General features: G+C 39.8%; 1 protein-coding gene across 1 annotated transcript in view; it reads right to left on the reverse strand.

The window, feature by feature from the left end:
• unc5db (unc-5 netrin receptor Db) overlaps window positions 1–17356 on the reverse strand; it is a 298720-nt gene that overhangs the window by 18252 nt on the left and 263112 nt on the right. The window contains exons 13-14 of the mRNA XM_080894516.1: window positions 16693–16920; window positions 5951–6100 (exon numbers count right to left, since the gene is read on the reverse strand). Of these exons, the coding sequence (XP_080750642.1) occupies window positions 5951–6100; window positions 16693–16920 (378 nt within the window). The remainder of the gene's footprint in view (window positions 1–5950; window positions 6101–16692; window positions 16921–17356) is intronic.

Here is a 17356-nt window from a genome sequence, read left to right on the forward strand (position 1 = left end):
TTTGTGTGGGCGCCCCATCAAAAACCTGTCCATAATGTTAGCAGGTTTGGGAAGAGGTTCCCACACTTTGGGAACCTCTGGATTAATCTAAAGGTCAAAGTAATAATGCTGCTATATAGAGCTATTTAAAACTCTGTTTCTCACTGCCATTGTTTGTACTGAGAACATATAGACATAAAGGGAATGATATATGGGGACTCTAAATATCATATTACTTTATTATGGCTTTGTTATGTACATTACAATAACAGGTTATAACAGTTAGAATACACATCAATGCATAAGTAGATGTTTTTGAAAAAATTAAATGAACTGTGTAAAAAAAAATTATTTATTGCTAAAGATTTAAATGATTTACTAAACAATAAAATGGATGCAATACATAAAGCATATTCATAAAAAAATAAAGTATATTAAAATTGGCTTCAACAGGGTAAATAGGAAAAGCCTTTGCACTTGTTTTTACTGCACTAGAAATGTCTTAAAGTGCATAAAAACCAATGTTATTCCCTTAAAAGTAAATACTTCCCAGAGAGTGAGTGGCCTTGACGGGGATTTGTGCTTTTGGAGTGTTTCGTGTTATAAAAGATTTTTGCCATTTTACCTTTTGTTTAAGTGTATCAGCAACAGGAAATCACAGTAACCACAGCGCCACTTGCTGGTAAAGGTGAGAATGAATAGGAGATTTGTACGAGCAACAGAAAGGCCAGTTTTTGGGGACAATGGATTATAATCAATTTTATATTTGATTCTCTGATATGACTTGTGTTCAACTTTTGTCTCTGCAGCTGTTTTTTTTTTTTTAATTTTAAAAAAAGATTTGTTGAACTACATGCATGAACAGGCGACATGAATGAATGTTGTAGTAAACAAGGTGATTCCACCACCACTGCAGAGTGCAGCTCGAATTGAAAGCTTTTGCTTGCTGAGCTCACTGTTTAGCAGGTTACCATGCACCAAAAGTGTTGTCATGCCCGCTCATGTGTGGTTTGCTTTGGTGTTGTGTTGGCTTGTCATTCACCTCCTGTCAAGCATAATGTGGCCAGTGAGGTTGGGCTGGGAGCTCTACAGCCATTTGTATTTGCATTTATATTTTTGCACAACTTGCATAAGCAACACATAGGATTACATCAGGGATTGGCTCTTCTTGACCCCCTTCTTGTTTTCAGTGGTGTTGGACAGGCTGATGAGGTCAGGCAGGAGTCTTTTTGAACTATGATGTTTGCAGATGACATTGTGATCTGTAGTGAAAGTAGGGAGCAGGTGGAAGAGTGAAGAGAGTGTTTGCATCCAAAAAACTCCCCAAGAAGAAGATCACAATAAAGAGTGTCCCAGCATTTTATTTGTTTTTATCGTGGCTGACACTGTGTATAAAGCACCCGGACACTACCACATGGTAATTAACACATAATGCACCACCCACAAGTGTGACTGTTGGCAATGATGCTGGTCACTTTTGTGGGCTATGTTGAAGAGTCGACAAAGATTCAACACAGAACTCTAATTGAGTCATAAGGTGGTAGTGAGTGCTACTATAATGCAGGGTTTGGAGACTGTGACACAAGCAAAAAGCCAAGCGCTGAAGGCGTTAAGATTTTTGTTTTCCGTGGTTTAGAGACAAAGTTAGAGAGGCAAGGTTGAGATAGTTTGCACATGTACAGAAGAAGGATGTTGAATATGGAGCTTCCAGGGAAAGACAAGGAGCACAGAGAGGATTCACAGCCATGTAGAGGGTTGGTATGACACTCCAGAATTAAGCATGTTGATTCAGACTTTGTGTGGTAGGAATAAACCATTATTTTTGTGTTTTCCAGAGGAACTAGATTGTATCTCAAAGTTGTGATTACACGCTGAACTGTGAAAATTAACTGTTGCTGATTTCTTGATATGTGCTAAACTGATTTGAGTACTGACTGAATTAAATTTTCTTTTCTGTTGAATCAAATGCAGATGAAGTATTTGTGAAATTCCTGAATTGTCTGTGTCAAAGGTCACGGAGATGAAAGTCTGAACTGCACTTTAAAAAACAAGATACTAGAACTGAATAGACTCTGAAAGCTGGAACGACAGCTACAAAAACCTGGGTTATAATTAAACCACTACTTACTAACTTGAAAAGTTGTACTTTATCTTTTCATTCTTTAAACTGTTTTTAGGGATTTGCATGCACGATTGGAATGCATTCTTCCACTTCTCATTTGCTCTCACAAACCTTGACTCTGGTCGGAGAGATCTGTAAAACACTTTCAGTGCCACATCGAAATGAGATGATTTGGGGCACTGTTCTACACGTGGCCACACCATCACATACACAGCCACTTACATGAGGCAGGATAAAAGGTAAGAGTGGGCTTTGAAGTTTCAGTGATTCCAGGGTTTGATGTATTTATGCATGGAAATAACAACTGTTAAAGAGACAAAGAAGTAGTCATGATAAGATTTGCAAATAGAGCCTGAATCCCAGCAGAGTTACTCTGATAACAGAAGCAGCTGTGCTGTAAGCAGTCTACTGTACGGACGAATTAGGTGCAGACGAAGAAGTTTGCCTTTGATGTATAATTAATTTCAGTGGAGGAGGCACATCTTTGAGGAAATGTCCTTGACCTCTGTTCAACTCCATCTCGGCCATATCTGCATCTTGCAAAGTGACCTGTCTGTGTGGCAGACTTAGCACATGTGGCTTTGATCTGGGCTGCCCAGTGAGGCTCACGACAGAAGATAATGGAATCTGGAAGCATAGGCGAACAGGATGGGGGGGGGGGGGGGGGGGGGGGGGGGTGTGATGGACGTAGAAAAGCTGGGATGCTCTTTAGCTGACTTGATGTATGGCTCGATGCTCTGCTATTATTCTGCACCTGCTCGGGCGAAGCAGGTTGGCGCTGCCTGCCGTCCTGAGGCCTTCATAAATAAGGCGGTGCAGAGGGTAGGTGTCTTTGAAGCGCTTTCACCCTGTATTTACATCTTTAAGTCACAGCGGTGTTACAGTGAGGACAACAGGTACACAAACAGAGGCCACTGATCTAATACAGTTTGCTCTTAATGGCCCTGAAAGCAAAGCAAACACAGAGCTATTAATCACTGCTCACATCCTTCTTCATGGTCCATGTGTGAAAGAGAGAGAGTGGGTGCCTGTAAGCCACTTTACAGCAGAAGTCACACTAAAAGAGCAGTTTAAAAGACAAAATGGTGCAGAAAGACCAAAAACAAACGTAATTGGAACGTTATAGAGCCTAAATTAATAATTTTCTGCTGTGAGTGTCTTATTATATATGGGGGCATAGCTTAAAGAGGGCCTTGGGTTTGCACCAACCCTCTGAGGGCCCATCAAAATTGTGCTGTCATGTCAATGCAACCATATCACAGTACTGTCAGTAGCTTCCCCATTTTCCAAGGGTTCCCCACAACATATAGACCCACATGTTTGATATGGCACTGATTTTTATACCAAGTTTTCAGTCCTGACCCTATCCTCCCATTAATTATTTTTGTTGTTAATACATGAGCATATCATGGTTTACCTTCCTTTATGAATCTAATAATGACTAATTAAAAAATAGCAACATGAACCTTACTTTTAATATGACATTATCAAGATCAAGATTGTTTTTCCCATGGACTTTTCTTTTTTATTCCCTTTGTTCGCCATCAAAAAGAATACAGATTTCAGGCACTTCCATTTGGACTGTCAGCACTGTGGGTGGACCTTAAGGGTCCAGGGACATAATAAAAGGCAGCTGTGGCTCCTCAGCTGAATTTTACCGACATCCTTTTACAACTAGGTGAAAGCCTTTAACACACATTAGCAACACTTCTCAGTAGTAACAACCAAGCTTATTATTCAGGCAGTGACAGCTTAGTGCATCTGCACCAAAACAATGGAACTAAGGACACCGACCCCACCAGGGCTCAGCAGCTGATGGTGATGTACATTTCACACAATGACTGCAGAGAGCAGGTCATCTACTAATTGAAAGGTTGGTCGTTCGATCCCTGGATGTAGGGAAACGTGCTTGTATGAATGGGCATGAATGGGGGAATGAGACATGTTGTGTAAAATGCTTTGAGTAAAGAATCAGTCCATTTACCATTTACTTCACATTGGCCATGCAGGTCAAATCCAGGAACTACAAAGAGGTTGTGCAGCTAGTTTTAAAGCATGACATCACTTGAAAAAATTTTAATTGTCTGAATTTCTCTCTAAGGTCACAAAGATGTAAAAATATGCTTTACCTAGGACTGATGTATGTATTATAGATCAGAACACCTAAACTGATTAGACAAGAAAGAGATTAGCTGAGCTGCAGCCTAAGCCAGGCTGAACACAAAGAAAACTTAACAGGCTGTTCACATAAACCAAAATCTGAAAAGTTTGTTTGGACCTGACTGGCAAAATGTCAAAAGGACTGCAGGATGTCTTCAGTTCCCTATGATTTATAAATGAAAGCATTTTATATTCAGATGTTTCTTACTTACAAAATAGGAAAATTATACAAATCCATTATGTCTAATGGATTCCATACTCAGAGAAATAGATGAAAATGATTATACAGTAGAATTATTTCCCCTATAACAATATCTCTCTAAAATAAATGAGCTCACACTGAAACCCAAATGGCAACCAATAAAAAGCAGAACATCACAATCATTTAATAACATTTAAAAATGTAGCCTTGACAACTTATGGGGAGGTAAGAAAATAATAAACCTTATTTCACTAAAATTGTGCAATGTATTATTGTGTATAAATATTACTGGAGTAATGAGTCAGTTGTCTGCTTAGGTATTAAATGTCATTTTGTTTATAACAAAAAAAGAAAGATTCCCTTTTTTAAGCATAAAAAAGTTTATTTTGATTAATTTGAACTATTTTGTGGCGAAAGTAACAGTCAATATGAATTTCTTTGTTCCCTTATATTTAAATGTAGATGTATTTTTACATGACAGTCATATCAAAATGTGTTTACAAATGTTCATTTTTATTAGTTTTAATTTTTATTTGGACCAAATATCAGTCTAATCCTGGATGGCCATGAGCCGATTATAGATGATTTGTCAGCTCATTGACTGTTGTCTACTACACCTAACACCTATGTAGGGTCCTCTTTATTTTCATTCTAGCAGACCATTTTTTGTTTCAAAAATCTGTTTTATTGTTTTGTTCAGTTGTTTTTTCTATAATGTAGAAAATAACCATTTTATTTTTTTAATTACCTTCAAGTTATAACAGCAAAGCTGTGACACCAACAGTGAATCAGCTGATGGTACCAAAAACTGGAGTGTGCAAACTGATACTGTCTTTGTGAGTAAAAGTGGGTAACCAATAAGTATAAAGAAATATTCTATACAAAAAGAAAAGATAAGCTAATTCTGACAGCTAAGTAACAATTACTTGCTGCTGCCTGAAGTAATGTCAAGTAATGAGAAATGCTGCTTGTGTTAAAACATTTTTTAAAAAGAAACAACAAAATTGAAATAATATTCACAGATAATATTTAAGTAATCTCAAAAGGCGATTTAAATTTACACACACAAAATGTCATAATGTCATCTACATAAAAATTCTTTTTCATAACGTCAGCTTAAAAAATTTAAACGAGGCCATAATATGGACCTCGTATATACTGTTGATCTTAATTAAATGTTAAGTGCTAATGTTACTAATGTTAATGAAAAGTGAACGACAATAAAGTTCCCTCAATAAGCATCTTACAACGTGGTTACCAGATCCAACAGTACAGTAATTAAAGCCAACTAGATAATCCCTAAAATTCATTAACAGGAAAAACAGGTATAAACACTCCTCAGACTGCTGCTTAAAAAATCAACCCTTGGAAGAGCAGAATTTGCAGAAACACCGCACTAATTAGCTCGAGGGAACAAACTTGCAAATTACCACTTACATACAGTATATGTTTTCAGTTCATGTTTTGTCACTTCCTGCTGTGGTTACCTGACATGTGGTAAAGGGTTTGATGCTCCATAGAAACTGGGGAACATCCTGGATGGACACCTGCAGGCTGAAGGTGTTCGCTCGGAAAGGCAACATCTTTGGCTCCTCGAGGAGCTGACCGCCTCTGGTCTTCTCTGCAGCCACCACTCCCTGAGGTGGAAAGGAAAGGGAAGAACAGCAGGACAGGCAGAAGATGAGAGAAAAAAGCAGGTTGGAAAGGTCATAACCCAGAAAAAGGGAAAGGGCGGTCAAGGGATGAAAGTAAAGGAAGGTAAAGCAAAGATTAAAAGAAAGGATAGAAAATGACAAAGGCAGAAAGGAAAGCAAAGGTAAAGATGAGAGGTAAAAAGAAAAGGAAAGGAAATGAAAAAAGAAAGCACAAGAGAAGAAAAGAAATATATGGAAACGAATGAGAAAAGGAAGACGAGAGCATGGAGGGAGGAAAGTGAGAGTCAGAAAAACAAGAAAAAGATGAGAAGAAAAAGAATCAGAAATGAGATTACTGCTAGAGAAAAATCAAGAACACAGTGTCCTCCTTCCTTTTTGAATGTACACTACCTTTGCATATCAGCAGAAACACCTGTTGCTAATCCTTTCCTCTGTCACATCCGCTAATTGACTCATCTCAAATATTAGCACAGAGGCAGGCTGCCAGCGACTGACGTCAAGTCTCAACTGAACAAATCTTACAAGTCACACTCTCACATTAGCATCACGTTTGCAGGCTCGATGTGACAGCTTGAAGCTTGAATTTAATGCTGGGGGGGGGGACTTGTATGAACTTGGCAGAGGATGGGTACGTGTTTGGCGGGAGGAGGGGTGCAAAGGTCTATCGCCCAAATTGGATTTGTGATGATGAGGGAGCACTTTGATTGTCACTTGCAGGTATTCATCTGTCATCATCGTTCAGTGTGGCAGTGGGATGGTTTGGCGTCTGGCACGTCTGTCCTCGGCCACCTCAATCACAAAAGTAAAAAGGACGAGAACAGAGCTGTGACTAATGTCAGGTTTCACTGATTGATTCTGACTGAGTGTCCTTATGTGAAAGGAGTTATCTGTGCATATATATGTGTGTGTGTGTGTGTTTGCATGTGTGCTTGCAGAAAAGCATGCTCGGGGCACGTGGCACACTGTGAATGCTGTTGGTGTGAAAACAAATCAGCTGTTGGCAAAATGCAGATAGGATAAAATATGGTGCCACTCCTTTGCCATCTGTCTTTGTTCTTACTCTGTTGGCCTGAGACTAACCCGATCACGCTGGATTTTAGTTGGTTTTCCCCTGTCGCAGCGGGCTAGCTATGATCTGTGGTAACATCCCCACTTTTGAACTGATGTGAAGCTGTCAAGATGCTGTGATTGAAGCCGTCTGTAGACGCTTCCTGATCTGCTGTTTGACACATCACACACCATTGATGTGTCTCAGATCATGTCTTGCACCTAAGGAAATGTCGCAATACCAGTCAAGAATATTAAAGCCTTCCAGAAGAATAAAGTATCAAAGTGGAAGGAGGAATTCAAAACATTCAAAGACATTTAGCCCTCATCCTACTGACTGAGGTCCACGGAGACCCCAGAGGTATATGTTTTGCAGTATCTCTTAGACGTCTTTTTTATTATTTCAACTTTTTTAATGGTTTTGTCAATCAATTCATTTCGAATGATGCCACATCACTGTTTTCTAGTTATGTTTTAATTACTGCTTTGCAAAAATACAAATGCTTTGGAGTCCCAGGGAGACCCCTGTCAAAAGCATCCAATTAAGCAAACTCAGATGCTGTCGGTGCATTTATCCTCTGGGTGGGCAACTTCCCAGGCTGAAAGCTATCAGAATTGTCTGATCTACTTGAGAGGGCATAAAAATCAGAGCCATTACAGACACATTGCAAGCCTTAATCCAAGTAACAATGACCCTCCTGGGAGTGAGAAAAGCTCCACCTGCTCATATGACTGTCCAATGCTTAGCTGAAAAATCTACTCCAAAAAGGTGTTACCTTTGCTCCTGAAACAGATATACAAGAACCTAGCAACTGTTTGGTCTCCCATATGCTGATGTGGATGAGAAAGGATGAAACGATGCGAGAATCTGTGTGCATTAACTGACTGCAATGTGTGTTTAACTAGTTGTTTTCAGTTTCTAGACCCCGTACAATCATAAGAGATCTCATTTTGCACTGCCAAGCATAAGTTAGGCTCTGTCTTGGTTGGTGTTTCTCTCTACCACAGCTGCCTTTTGTCATCAATTCTGTTCAAAATCTCTATGGGCAGAATTTCTAGCAGCAACGAAGGTGTGGAGGGTGTTAAGTTTGGTGCTCTCAGGATGTTGTCTGCTTTTTGCCGATAATGTACTTATATTCACCTGGGGCATTTTGCAGTCAGATGTCATGTGAATTGGAGTAATTAGCACCTCCAAGTCTGAAGCCATGGTCCTAAGCCAGAAAAGGGCTCACTCTGGGCTCTGAAGCAAATCTGGAAACTGGAAAGTGATCCAAATGAGCTTCCTCTGAACGGTAGGGTAAGCTCAGTCATTTGGGAGGAGCTCAGACTAGAGCTGCTACTCCTCCACAAAAGTAACCAATTAAGATTGTCTGGGCAACGGACCAGAATTTATCCTGGGCACCTCCTAGGTGAGGTTTTTTATCACTGGTCTGGCTGGTTGTGTTTATTTCAATTATTTTTTATCTGGGTCAAAATGACCCCAACAGAAAATTCTCAAATGAAAAATTAATTCATTAAGTTGTCACGGTTCTGGGTCGACCCAGTGCATCTAGATTTCTGGACTTTATAGTGTTTGAAAAATTCTGTTGATTCTTGGATTCATTTACCTTAAGGTGAATGTTTGTTTAGGTGATGTTTAGGTGAGCCCCCAGTTTTTAGTTATCTTTAGTTTTTCCTCCCTTCATGTCTAACCTTCTGTGAGTCAGTCTTGCTTTTATGTCTGTTCCCCTTTTTTATGTCCAGTCTGTCTCTGTCTGTCTCACTCTTTCAGCTCAGTCATGTCCCTGTCTGGTCTGTGTTCTCCCCAGCCTGTCGTGTCTCCATGTCTGTTTATCCCCATTACCAGTGTCTACTTCACTTGTCTTAATCTGGGTCTTGCCCCTTTGTGTCTGTGTGTCCTCCCCAGCATCCCCTGTGTGTAGTCAGTTGTCTGGTTGCAGCGTTTGTGAACAGCAGTTTTCAGATCTTGCCACAGATTCTCGATTGGATTTAGATCTGGACTTTGACTGGGCCATTCCAACACATGGATATGTTTTGTTTTAAACCATTCCATTGTTGCCCTGGCTTTATGTTTAGGGTCGTTGTCCTGCTGGAAGGTGAACCTCCGCCCCAGTCTCAAGTCTTTTGCAGACTCCAAGAAGTTTTCTTCCAGGATTGCCCTGTATTTGGCTCCATCCATCTTCTCATCAACTCTGACCAGCTTCCCTGTCCCTGCTGAAGAGAAGCACCCCCAGAGCATGATGCTGCCACCACCATATTTGACAGTGGGGATGGTGTGTTCAGAGTGATGTGCAGTGTTACTTTTCCACCACACATAGCGTTTTGCATTTTGGCCAAAAAGTTCCATTTTGGTCTCATCTGACCAGAGCACCTTCTTCCACATGTTTGCTGTGTCCCCCACATGGCTTGTGGCAAACTGCAAATGGGACTTCTTATGGTTTTCTGTTAACAATGTCTTTCTTCTTGCCACTCTTCCATAAAGGCCAACCTTGAGCAGTGCACGACTAATAATTGTCCTATGGACAGATTCCCCCACCTGAGCTGTAGATCTGCAGCTCGTCCAGAGTCACCATGGGCCTCTTGGCTGCATTTCTGATCAGCACTCTCCTTGTTCGGCCTGTGAGTTTAGGTGGACGGCCTTGTCTTGGTAGGTTTACAGTTTTGTGCCATACTCCTTCCATTTCTGAATGATCACTTGAAAAGTGCTCCATGGGATGTTCAAGGCTTGGGAAATCTTTTTGTAGCCCAAACCTGCTTTAAATTTCTCAATAACTTTATCCCTGACCTGTCTGGTGTGTTCTTTGGACTTCATGGTGTTGTTGCTCCCAATATTCTCTTAGACAACCTCTGAGGCCGTCACAGAGCAGCTGTATGTGTACTGACATTAGATTAAACACAGGTGCACTCTATTTAGTCATTAGCACTCATCAGGCAATGTCTATGGGCAACTGACTGCACTCAGACCAAAGGGGGCTCAATAATTATGCACACCCCACTTTGCAGTTATTTATTTGTAAAAAATGTTTGGAATCATGTATGATTTTCGTTCCACTTCTCACCTGTGCACCACTTTGTATTGGTCTTTCACGTGGAATTCCACTAAAATCAATTCATGTTCGTGGCTGTAATGTACGGAGCCCCGCAGGGGACATGGGAGAAAAAAAATTAAGACAGACTTTTGCGAGATCTCGCAAAACAAACTTGCAAAAGTTTTGCGAGTTTCATACATCTCCGAAAACGTCGGAGCACTTTTACAAATATGTGATGTCTTGTAAACCGAGCAGATATCTGACGTTTACACAACTACATTCACACCTCAAAATATCTTAAAAGTGTATTTTGTGACCCAGAAAGAGTAATATTACAACTAAGTAGCTGCTGCCATTGTTGGGAGACTTTTGCGAGATCCCGAATTTGTTTTGCGAGATCCCGAGTTAGTTTTGCGAAATCTCGCAAGTCTGTCTTAATTTTTTTTCCGCCCATGTCCCCTGCGGGGCTCCGTAGTAATGTGACAAAATGTGGAAAAGTTCAAGGGGGCTGAATACTTTTGCAAGCCACTGTATGTATTGTCCCAATCTCCCCTTATCCTGTGCCGGAAAGTCAGTTCTTCCACCATGTGTTTTGCTCATGTTTCATATTACAGTTTAGTTTTCTGTTAGCAAAAGTCTTAGTCTCCTTTTGCCTTTTGTTTTCTGTTTTTGTATGAATTCATTGAGCCTTAGTAAGCAGCTCACTTAAAATTAGTCTAGTCTCCAAGCGTCTGCATTTGGGTCCTCTCTCCAAAACGTAATCAGCGTCAAACAGCTCGTGAAACAAGCAGGTTAGATTATTGCATCACTCTATTTGCAAGACTCCCTAAATCATCAGTAAAAAGTGGAAATTCAACCACATTACCCCAGTATTTAAATTACTTCACTGACTCCCACTACAATGCAGAATTACCTTTAAAATGATTTTAATAGTTATGGTTTGCTCCCCCCCCCCCCAGTACGTCTCTGACTTGCTCACTGTCAGACCTCTCAGGTCATCAGGTACAGATCTTTTAACTGTTCCCAGAATCAGATCTACGTGTATTTAAGGCACTTTCAGTTATTGTGGTCTTGTTCTTTGGAACAAGCTGCCTGCTGACCATAGATCAATTACATCTGTGTGTACATTTAAAAACAGACTAAAAATCGTTCTGGTCACACACTTACACTCAGTAGTTGTTTTTTGTTTTACTGTAAACCCTCACTGTTTTTTAATGTCTAAATTTTCTGTTTTAAGCTTTTTGAGTTTTCATGTAATGAAATGTGCTATATAAATAAAATTGTCATTGTCAATAATTACATAACTAATAATTCTTGAAGTACAAGTGAGTTTTGCTAGGATTATTTTGCTACTATGATTGCATCTTACAGTAAATAATGCTTGGGGTCCCCAGGATCCCCTGTCATTAGTCCATTTATATATAGTCCATATAAATGTAGTGGTATGATGAGCATTAGAGTGAATTTCTCCAAGGACATTGTTGAATGACAGATTGATTAAACCAATAACACAAAAGATGAGTATGTATAAGTGCAACAAGCCTTTACAGATGACAGCGGAAAGAGAAGGAAAGAGACTTGACTAAGACTTCCAAGCTTCATTTAAGGTAAAAAAAAATTTTTTTACAGAACTTAAAATTCTACAGGGTCAATGCCATGATCCTGTCTGATAGCAGACTAGTCTTCCAGCTGCATAATTTTCTCAAGTACGGCTGCAACAATCAGGAAATATAAAATGTGAATAATTTTAATGATGTGAAATTTCTAAGACTATACAACGTTTTTTTAAGATAGGAGCAACTATTTTCAACAAAGTGGAGTAATGAGAGAAGTTAGACTTCTTATGAGAGTTTCGTAAACCAAGATTATCTTTTCTTTGTCTGTCTGTCATGCGTTCACATTAGCACATTTATATCAGCTCAGTGTGAGAGTCTTAACTGTAGGGCCATTTTACTTACCTTCACTGTTTGGAGGTTAGAGTGTTGTATAGCAACTAAACCCCAGCTGCAAACTCATCACCTTTCAGAGGTATGCATTTTTTTAAAGATCTTACCCACATAAACTGTGGATGAAAATTTAATTCAAGGGTGAAAATCTGGTGCTTTGCACCGCGGTCTAATTAAGGGATTAATTAATGGCCTATTCATTATACTTTGTGAATGTATAATCATGTTTTTACTGCTCAAAAACAATAAACAAATAGGATTTAGTCTCTCTATTTTTTGGACTTGGTCTGTTTTCCTTTAGCCGGCAAAATAACATTTCAAACATGCTTAGTGCAATTTGAAACACATCAATTTGTCAACTGTAACTCCTCCTCCTCATGGCAGATGGCAAATAATCTTGTTTGCAATGTGGGTGAAATAGGCTCTGGGTATGTGCTTAAGACACGTCACGTTTTGTTACCTTTCCTGATGTGCTGTTAAAACACTCACATTATGCTTCTGAATGAAGTGATGGAAGGTCACAAGGATCTATTGTGATAAAAAGCATTGGATTAATTTTTAGAAGTTATTTCTATCTGATGTTAAAATTCAGGAGTGATTCTCTGCCAAGGCTAAAGACTAAAGGTTGAGGTGAAAAGTATTTTCTAGGAGCATTTTCATTGCTAGGAAAGGTCTGCCAGCAGAATACTAATGTAGGTGGTATTTTCAGGTAGCAAGTTTTATCCACCTTCTCTCCAACATGACTAAATGCTGTGGCCTTGGACATGGACTTACTTTTGGTGGAGGGGGTTGCTCATTCCTAAGGAACAAGACACTCTCTTTTTGCCTTTGTTGTTACAAGTTGGTGATATAAGACTTGTTAATGGCTAAATTCAAAATTAGGTGGTTTTTAAAGGGTCAGTGATGCTGAAGATTGAGAAAACAAAAAAAGTAACATGTCTTCCAAATACTTATTTTCTGTGTATAAGAGCTAATAGAGTTATGCACTGATGGACCACAAAAATAAAACCATGGTGGTAAAATGAACATCATCTGCTTGGGAATCTTGGGTCATGGCATTCATGTGGAGGTTGCTTTAAAATACACCACACACCCTAAACACTGATGGAGACCAATCACACCCTAGAGCTGCAACAGCGCTGCCTGATAGCCGGATAATGTGCATGCCACACTGCAAAATCTGCTTAGGAAGAGAGAAACATGAAGAAGACCCCAAGGCAACTTCCCATACATCATGCACCCACTGAATGCTGAGAAATGTCCGGGACACAGCTCCAAAAGATTCCAAGTATCTTTTAGAGCTGTCATCATCTACCAATTTACTGGTGCCGTGATGTAGTTTTTGTATTTATTTAGCACCAAGTGTGAATGTGGGCATCTTCATGTGTAAACCACTGTATGTAACAAAGGTCTTAGAAGAGATGCAAAACATAAAGAATGACATTGCATGTTTGTTTTTTCCATTTGTTTTTTTCATATTTCTTTTCATACGTTGTGCTGCGTCAAAGAAAACAGAATCCTGCAATTTTTCTTTTTCTGTTTTTTGTTTTCAACTAGAAAAAAGAAAAGAAAAATAGCTCTGTCACACAAGTGTTTGTGTTGCATGAGGCTTCCTGTTGATCCAGAATCCCGGTCTGTGATTGACTTTGTGCTGGAGCATGGGAAACACACAGCAGAGATGTGGCGCTAACAAACAGGAGCCCAGGGGACATGCTAAAGTCTGGCATCTGCTCGGCAGGCTGGGAATTCATAAACCAAATCCAGAATGCATTTTAAAGCCAGCTGCCGCTGATGTTGGCAGCATGGCAGAAGGTTGGTCAGGAGGTAGTCAGTCACGAAGCTCGCTATGCTCTGTTCAGCTCTGTCTTCCTTTACTCAAGCTCTCTCAGGAGGATGGAGAACTTGATTTCCCTCATGTTCACTGATGAAATTTCAATGATTAAAACCCTATAGGTTGCTGAAGGATAATCAAATCAAATGAGATTTTTAGAAAAGAATGATTGGTGAACGTTTGAATGGGAGCGATTACAGTACGGCACACTATGTCTGACTCTATTAAAAGAACAAGAAGAGCATCCATCAAGTTGCTACAGAGTGTTTAAAACACTGCTGTATTGTTTCTCTGTGGTAATGAATGTGCAATCACTCGTATCTGAAAGTGCACACGTTGCGGTCCCTGCTGCCTCAGAGAGCGCAGGCAACAACCACACACAAGATGCTCATTGTGAATGTGGGCCACGGCCTACAGTGCAATCTGCACTCTCCTTGCAGAGTGGAAAATATTCATCTTTGTGTTTAACGGTATAAATACATAGCTAAAGTGTTGGTGGACATTTGCAAAAAGACTGAACTTTCAATTTGAGAGTCCTGGAAATTAAGTCAGCAAATACAACACAACATGAAAATCACTTAACAATGGCACGAGGCGAGAAAAAAAAAATTAAGCCATTTGCAGAGCTTAACTTTGTTTGTTTTGTTGTTGTCTACATAGACAGAAATTTACATTTAACAGTTACTGTTACATTTGCACTCAGCAACCTTCATGTTCTATAGCTTGAATGCAACCAGCTGGCAGCCAGCTGACTCGAGTCCCTTGGAGTTGTGTTCATAGACAAAGACTCATTCAGACTGGATTTGTAAATTAGACAACAATTATTTGCAAACATTGCACAATCTCTCTGAGAGTGATTGCAGTTTTTTAAAGTCAAACTGCAACTGTGTGCAGAAAGGTTGCGTCCTAACAGGCTACCTGTGCAATCACCTTGTGGTCAAAAGCAGTCGTGGACTGTGCAATACTCTCAAGCTGTGCAACCATTTAGTCACCACAAGTTGCAATTAGTTGCAGAATTTTGGAAAAAAAATTAATATAATCACCAGAAGCCACCCATCTTTTTTCAAGATGTATAGAGGAGGCCGCTGTCTTATTTTTACCCATGTGACTGAATGATTACCTTGCTCTGAATTAGGTGTTAGCTTGATCAAGATGTCTTGCTGTTAATGTCCAGTGTTGGATGGTTTTTCAATAGAGTTGTTTTACTGCAGGTTTTCTCTTATGCAGTCTCTTTCAACCAAAATAACGATGGCGGACATGTTCACCTTGAGGTTTCAAAACGTGAGTTTAGAAGCCAACAGGTGACATCACAGCAGCTACATCCATCTTTTATACTGTCAATAGCTGGAACTGAATTTGTGAAATTTCCTTTTTAAAAGCTGGGAATACAACACAATAAAATCCTACCATAGGTGTAAAACATGACAAATAATGTCTTCTTTTGTTGATCATGGCCAGAAAAGGTGTGCTAATAGTTCAAAGTCAAACTCTGTACTGTACCACAATAGAGGGTGCAAGGTATGACTAGAGCATTTAGCTGAAAAAACAGTTTATGTAGATCCAGCAGATAGAAATCAGCCAAGTCTGTTATGTACGGATTTGTTTTTATTGATTTGGAAGTGAAAGTAGAAAACCCAAATGACAACTGCTGACGAACATCAGGACAGAGAACTAGCAGGAGGTTTGCGCAGCTCAAAGATTATGCTTCACTAAACACACCAGTGGAAACAGCATATACTACAAGACCTGAAAAAAAGGTTTGTATCTATGTGTGTATGTGTGTGTGTGTGTGTGTGTGTCTTTGTTGGAGTGAGGGGGGCTCTTTCTCAGAGTAAGATTGATTGCATGGAAGTCCATTTATTTCATCAAGGCAAGTGTCAGACCAAAAAACATCAGTGATCCTTTAAATCTGCACTAACCTGAAAATTTCTGGCCACCTATGGGCAGGGCGTAACATATGACTGATGTCATAACGCCTTTCAAAGTTGACACTACTAAAAGTTTTTTGTAAGGTGGCAATTTTCACTTTTTAAAGTCTCTACAAGCACATAAAGGTAATGTGACTGTTAGACGACTAAATCCATCACTTGCTAACTCAGAGTGCTTGCCTTTAGATTACTATAAGTAGCTGCCTGCCTTTTGAGAGTAAACAGAAACAGTAAAGTTGTGGATCATGTACCCAAATTTTTTTTTAAAAAAAAGAAGGGCAAAAACATGTAAAGGGAAATGCTACTAAGAAACAAACCTGCATGAATGTACTGGGTTTACATATAGAAATGAGCAATATGTGTAATAAACCCTTCATTGGTGGAGTTGTAAGTATGTCTTGTAAATGTATTTCTGTAAGATGCTGGCATTGCAGCTACGACCCATTTCAAATGTTCCATATATAAACATTTTACCTGACACATTCTTTTTGTACATTAAAAAATAAAATAACCTCCAATAAATGAGAGATCAAATAAAACCGGGAACTACCTCAAAGCATAGGGGAGTGCAGCCATACATCCAAAGGTTCCACTTTAGCAGCTGTTTTTAAATACACCAGTCCAGCACTAAATTAGTTTTGCCCTGGGAATTAGCAGTTTATAATGTCAGGTTTAGTGCAAGGAAGCTAAACCCTAGTCAGGCCTTTATTACTGGCCTCTTGCAGATAAATTAGACCCTGGACAGCACATGGAAAGCACAATCATAGCTCAACCATGAACAAAAAGGGCGCACCTGAAAGGCATGTGGCGTGTCGTCCACACAGTACACCCGCAAGGTGTAGCTCATGGAGCCAACCTCCATGGTTCCGAACACAGCCAGCTTCAGCCTCTTGATGGCAGCCTGCGTCAGGGGCTCACCCACGAGGGCGTAAGAACCTGGCTGGTCCAGCAGCAAGTGGCAGCTTGTCGAGTCCATCAGGCAATAACATGAGGTGGATTCCTCCTCCACTGACATCACTTCCTGTCACAGAAAAAGAGGTGAAACACATGAAGACATTATCTTTAATCAATTCACGTATATATGTTAACAAATGTAATTCAGTCAGGAGAAGCTTTAGCCCATCAGCATTAATTTATATTTGTCAGCATGCCACTGTCCAGCGTTTATTCTATAGAATAAAGGTGATGAGAGGATAGCTTTTTACACTTCCAGTAGAAAAAACAAAGACTAATGACTGATTCAATTAGATGTGGAACTTAAGGACGAAATGGTGTGGTGGTAGATTGCAAAGAGGCTTGCAGACTAAAGCAGCTTAAAATCCTCATGTGTTTGCCTGTTGGATGTGTAGAGGAGTGTTAGGTGAGCCATCGGTTGATGTGGCTCATGAGCTTGACTTTTGTGCTCGACTTCGCCTAATTCATGTAACCCTGACCTCAAAGCATTAGATCATGGGTGT

Source organism: Rhamphochromis sp. 'chilingali' (assembly GCF_963969265.1).
Source record: "Rhamphochromis sp. 'chilingali' genome assembly, chromosome: 10".
NCBI lineage: Eukaryota > Metazoa > Chordata > Actinopteri > Cichliformes > Cichlidae > Rhamphochromis > Rhamphochromis sp. 'chilingali'.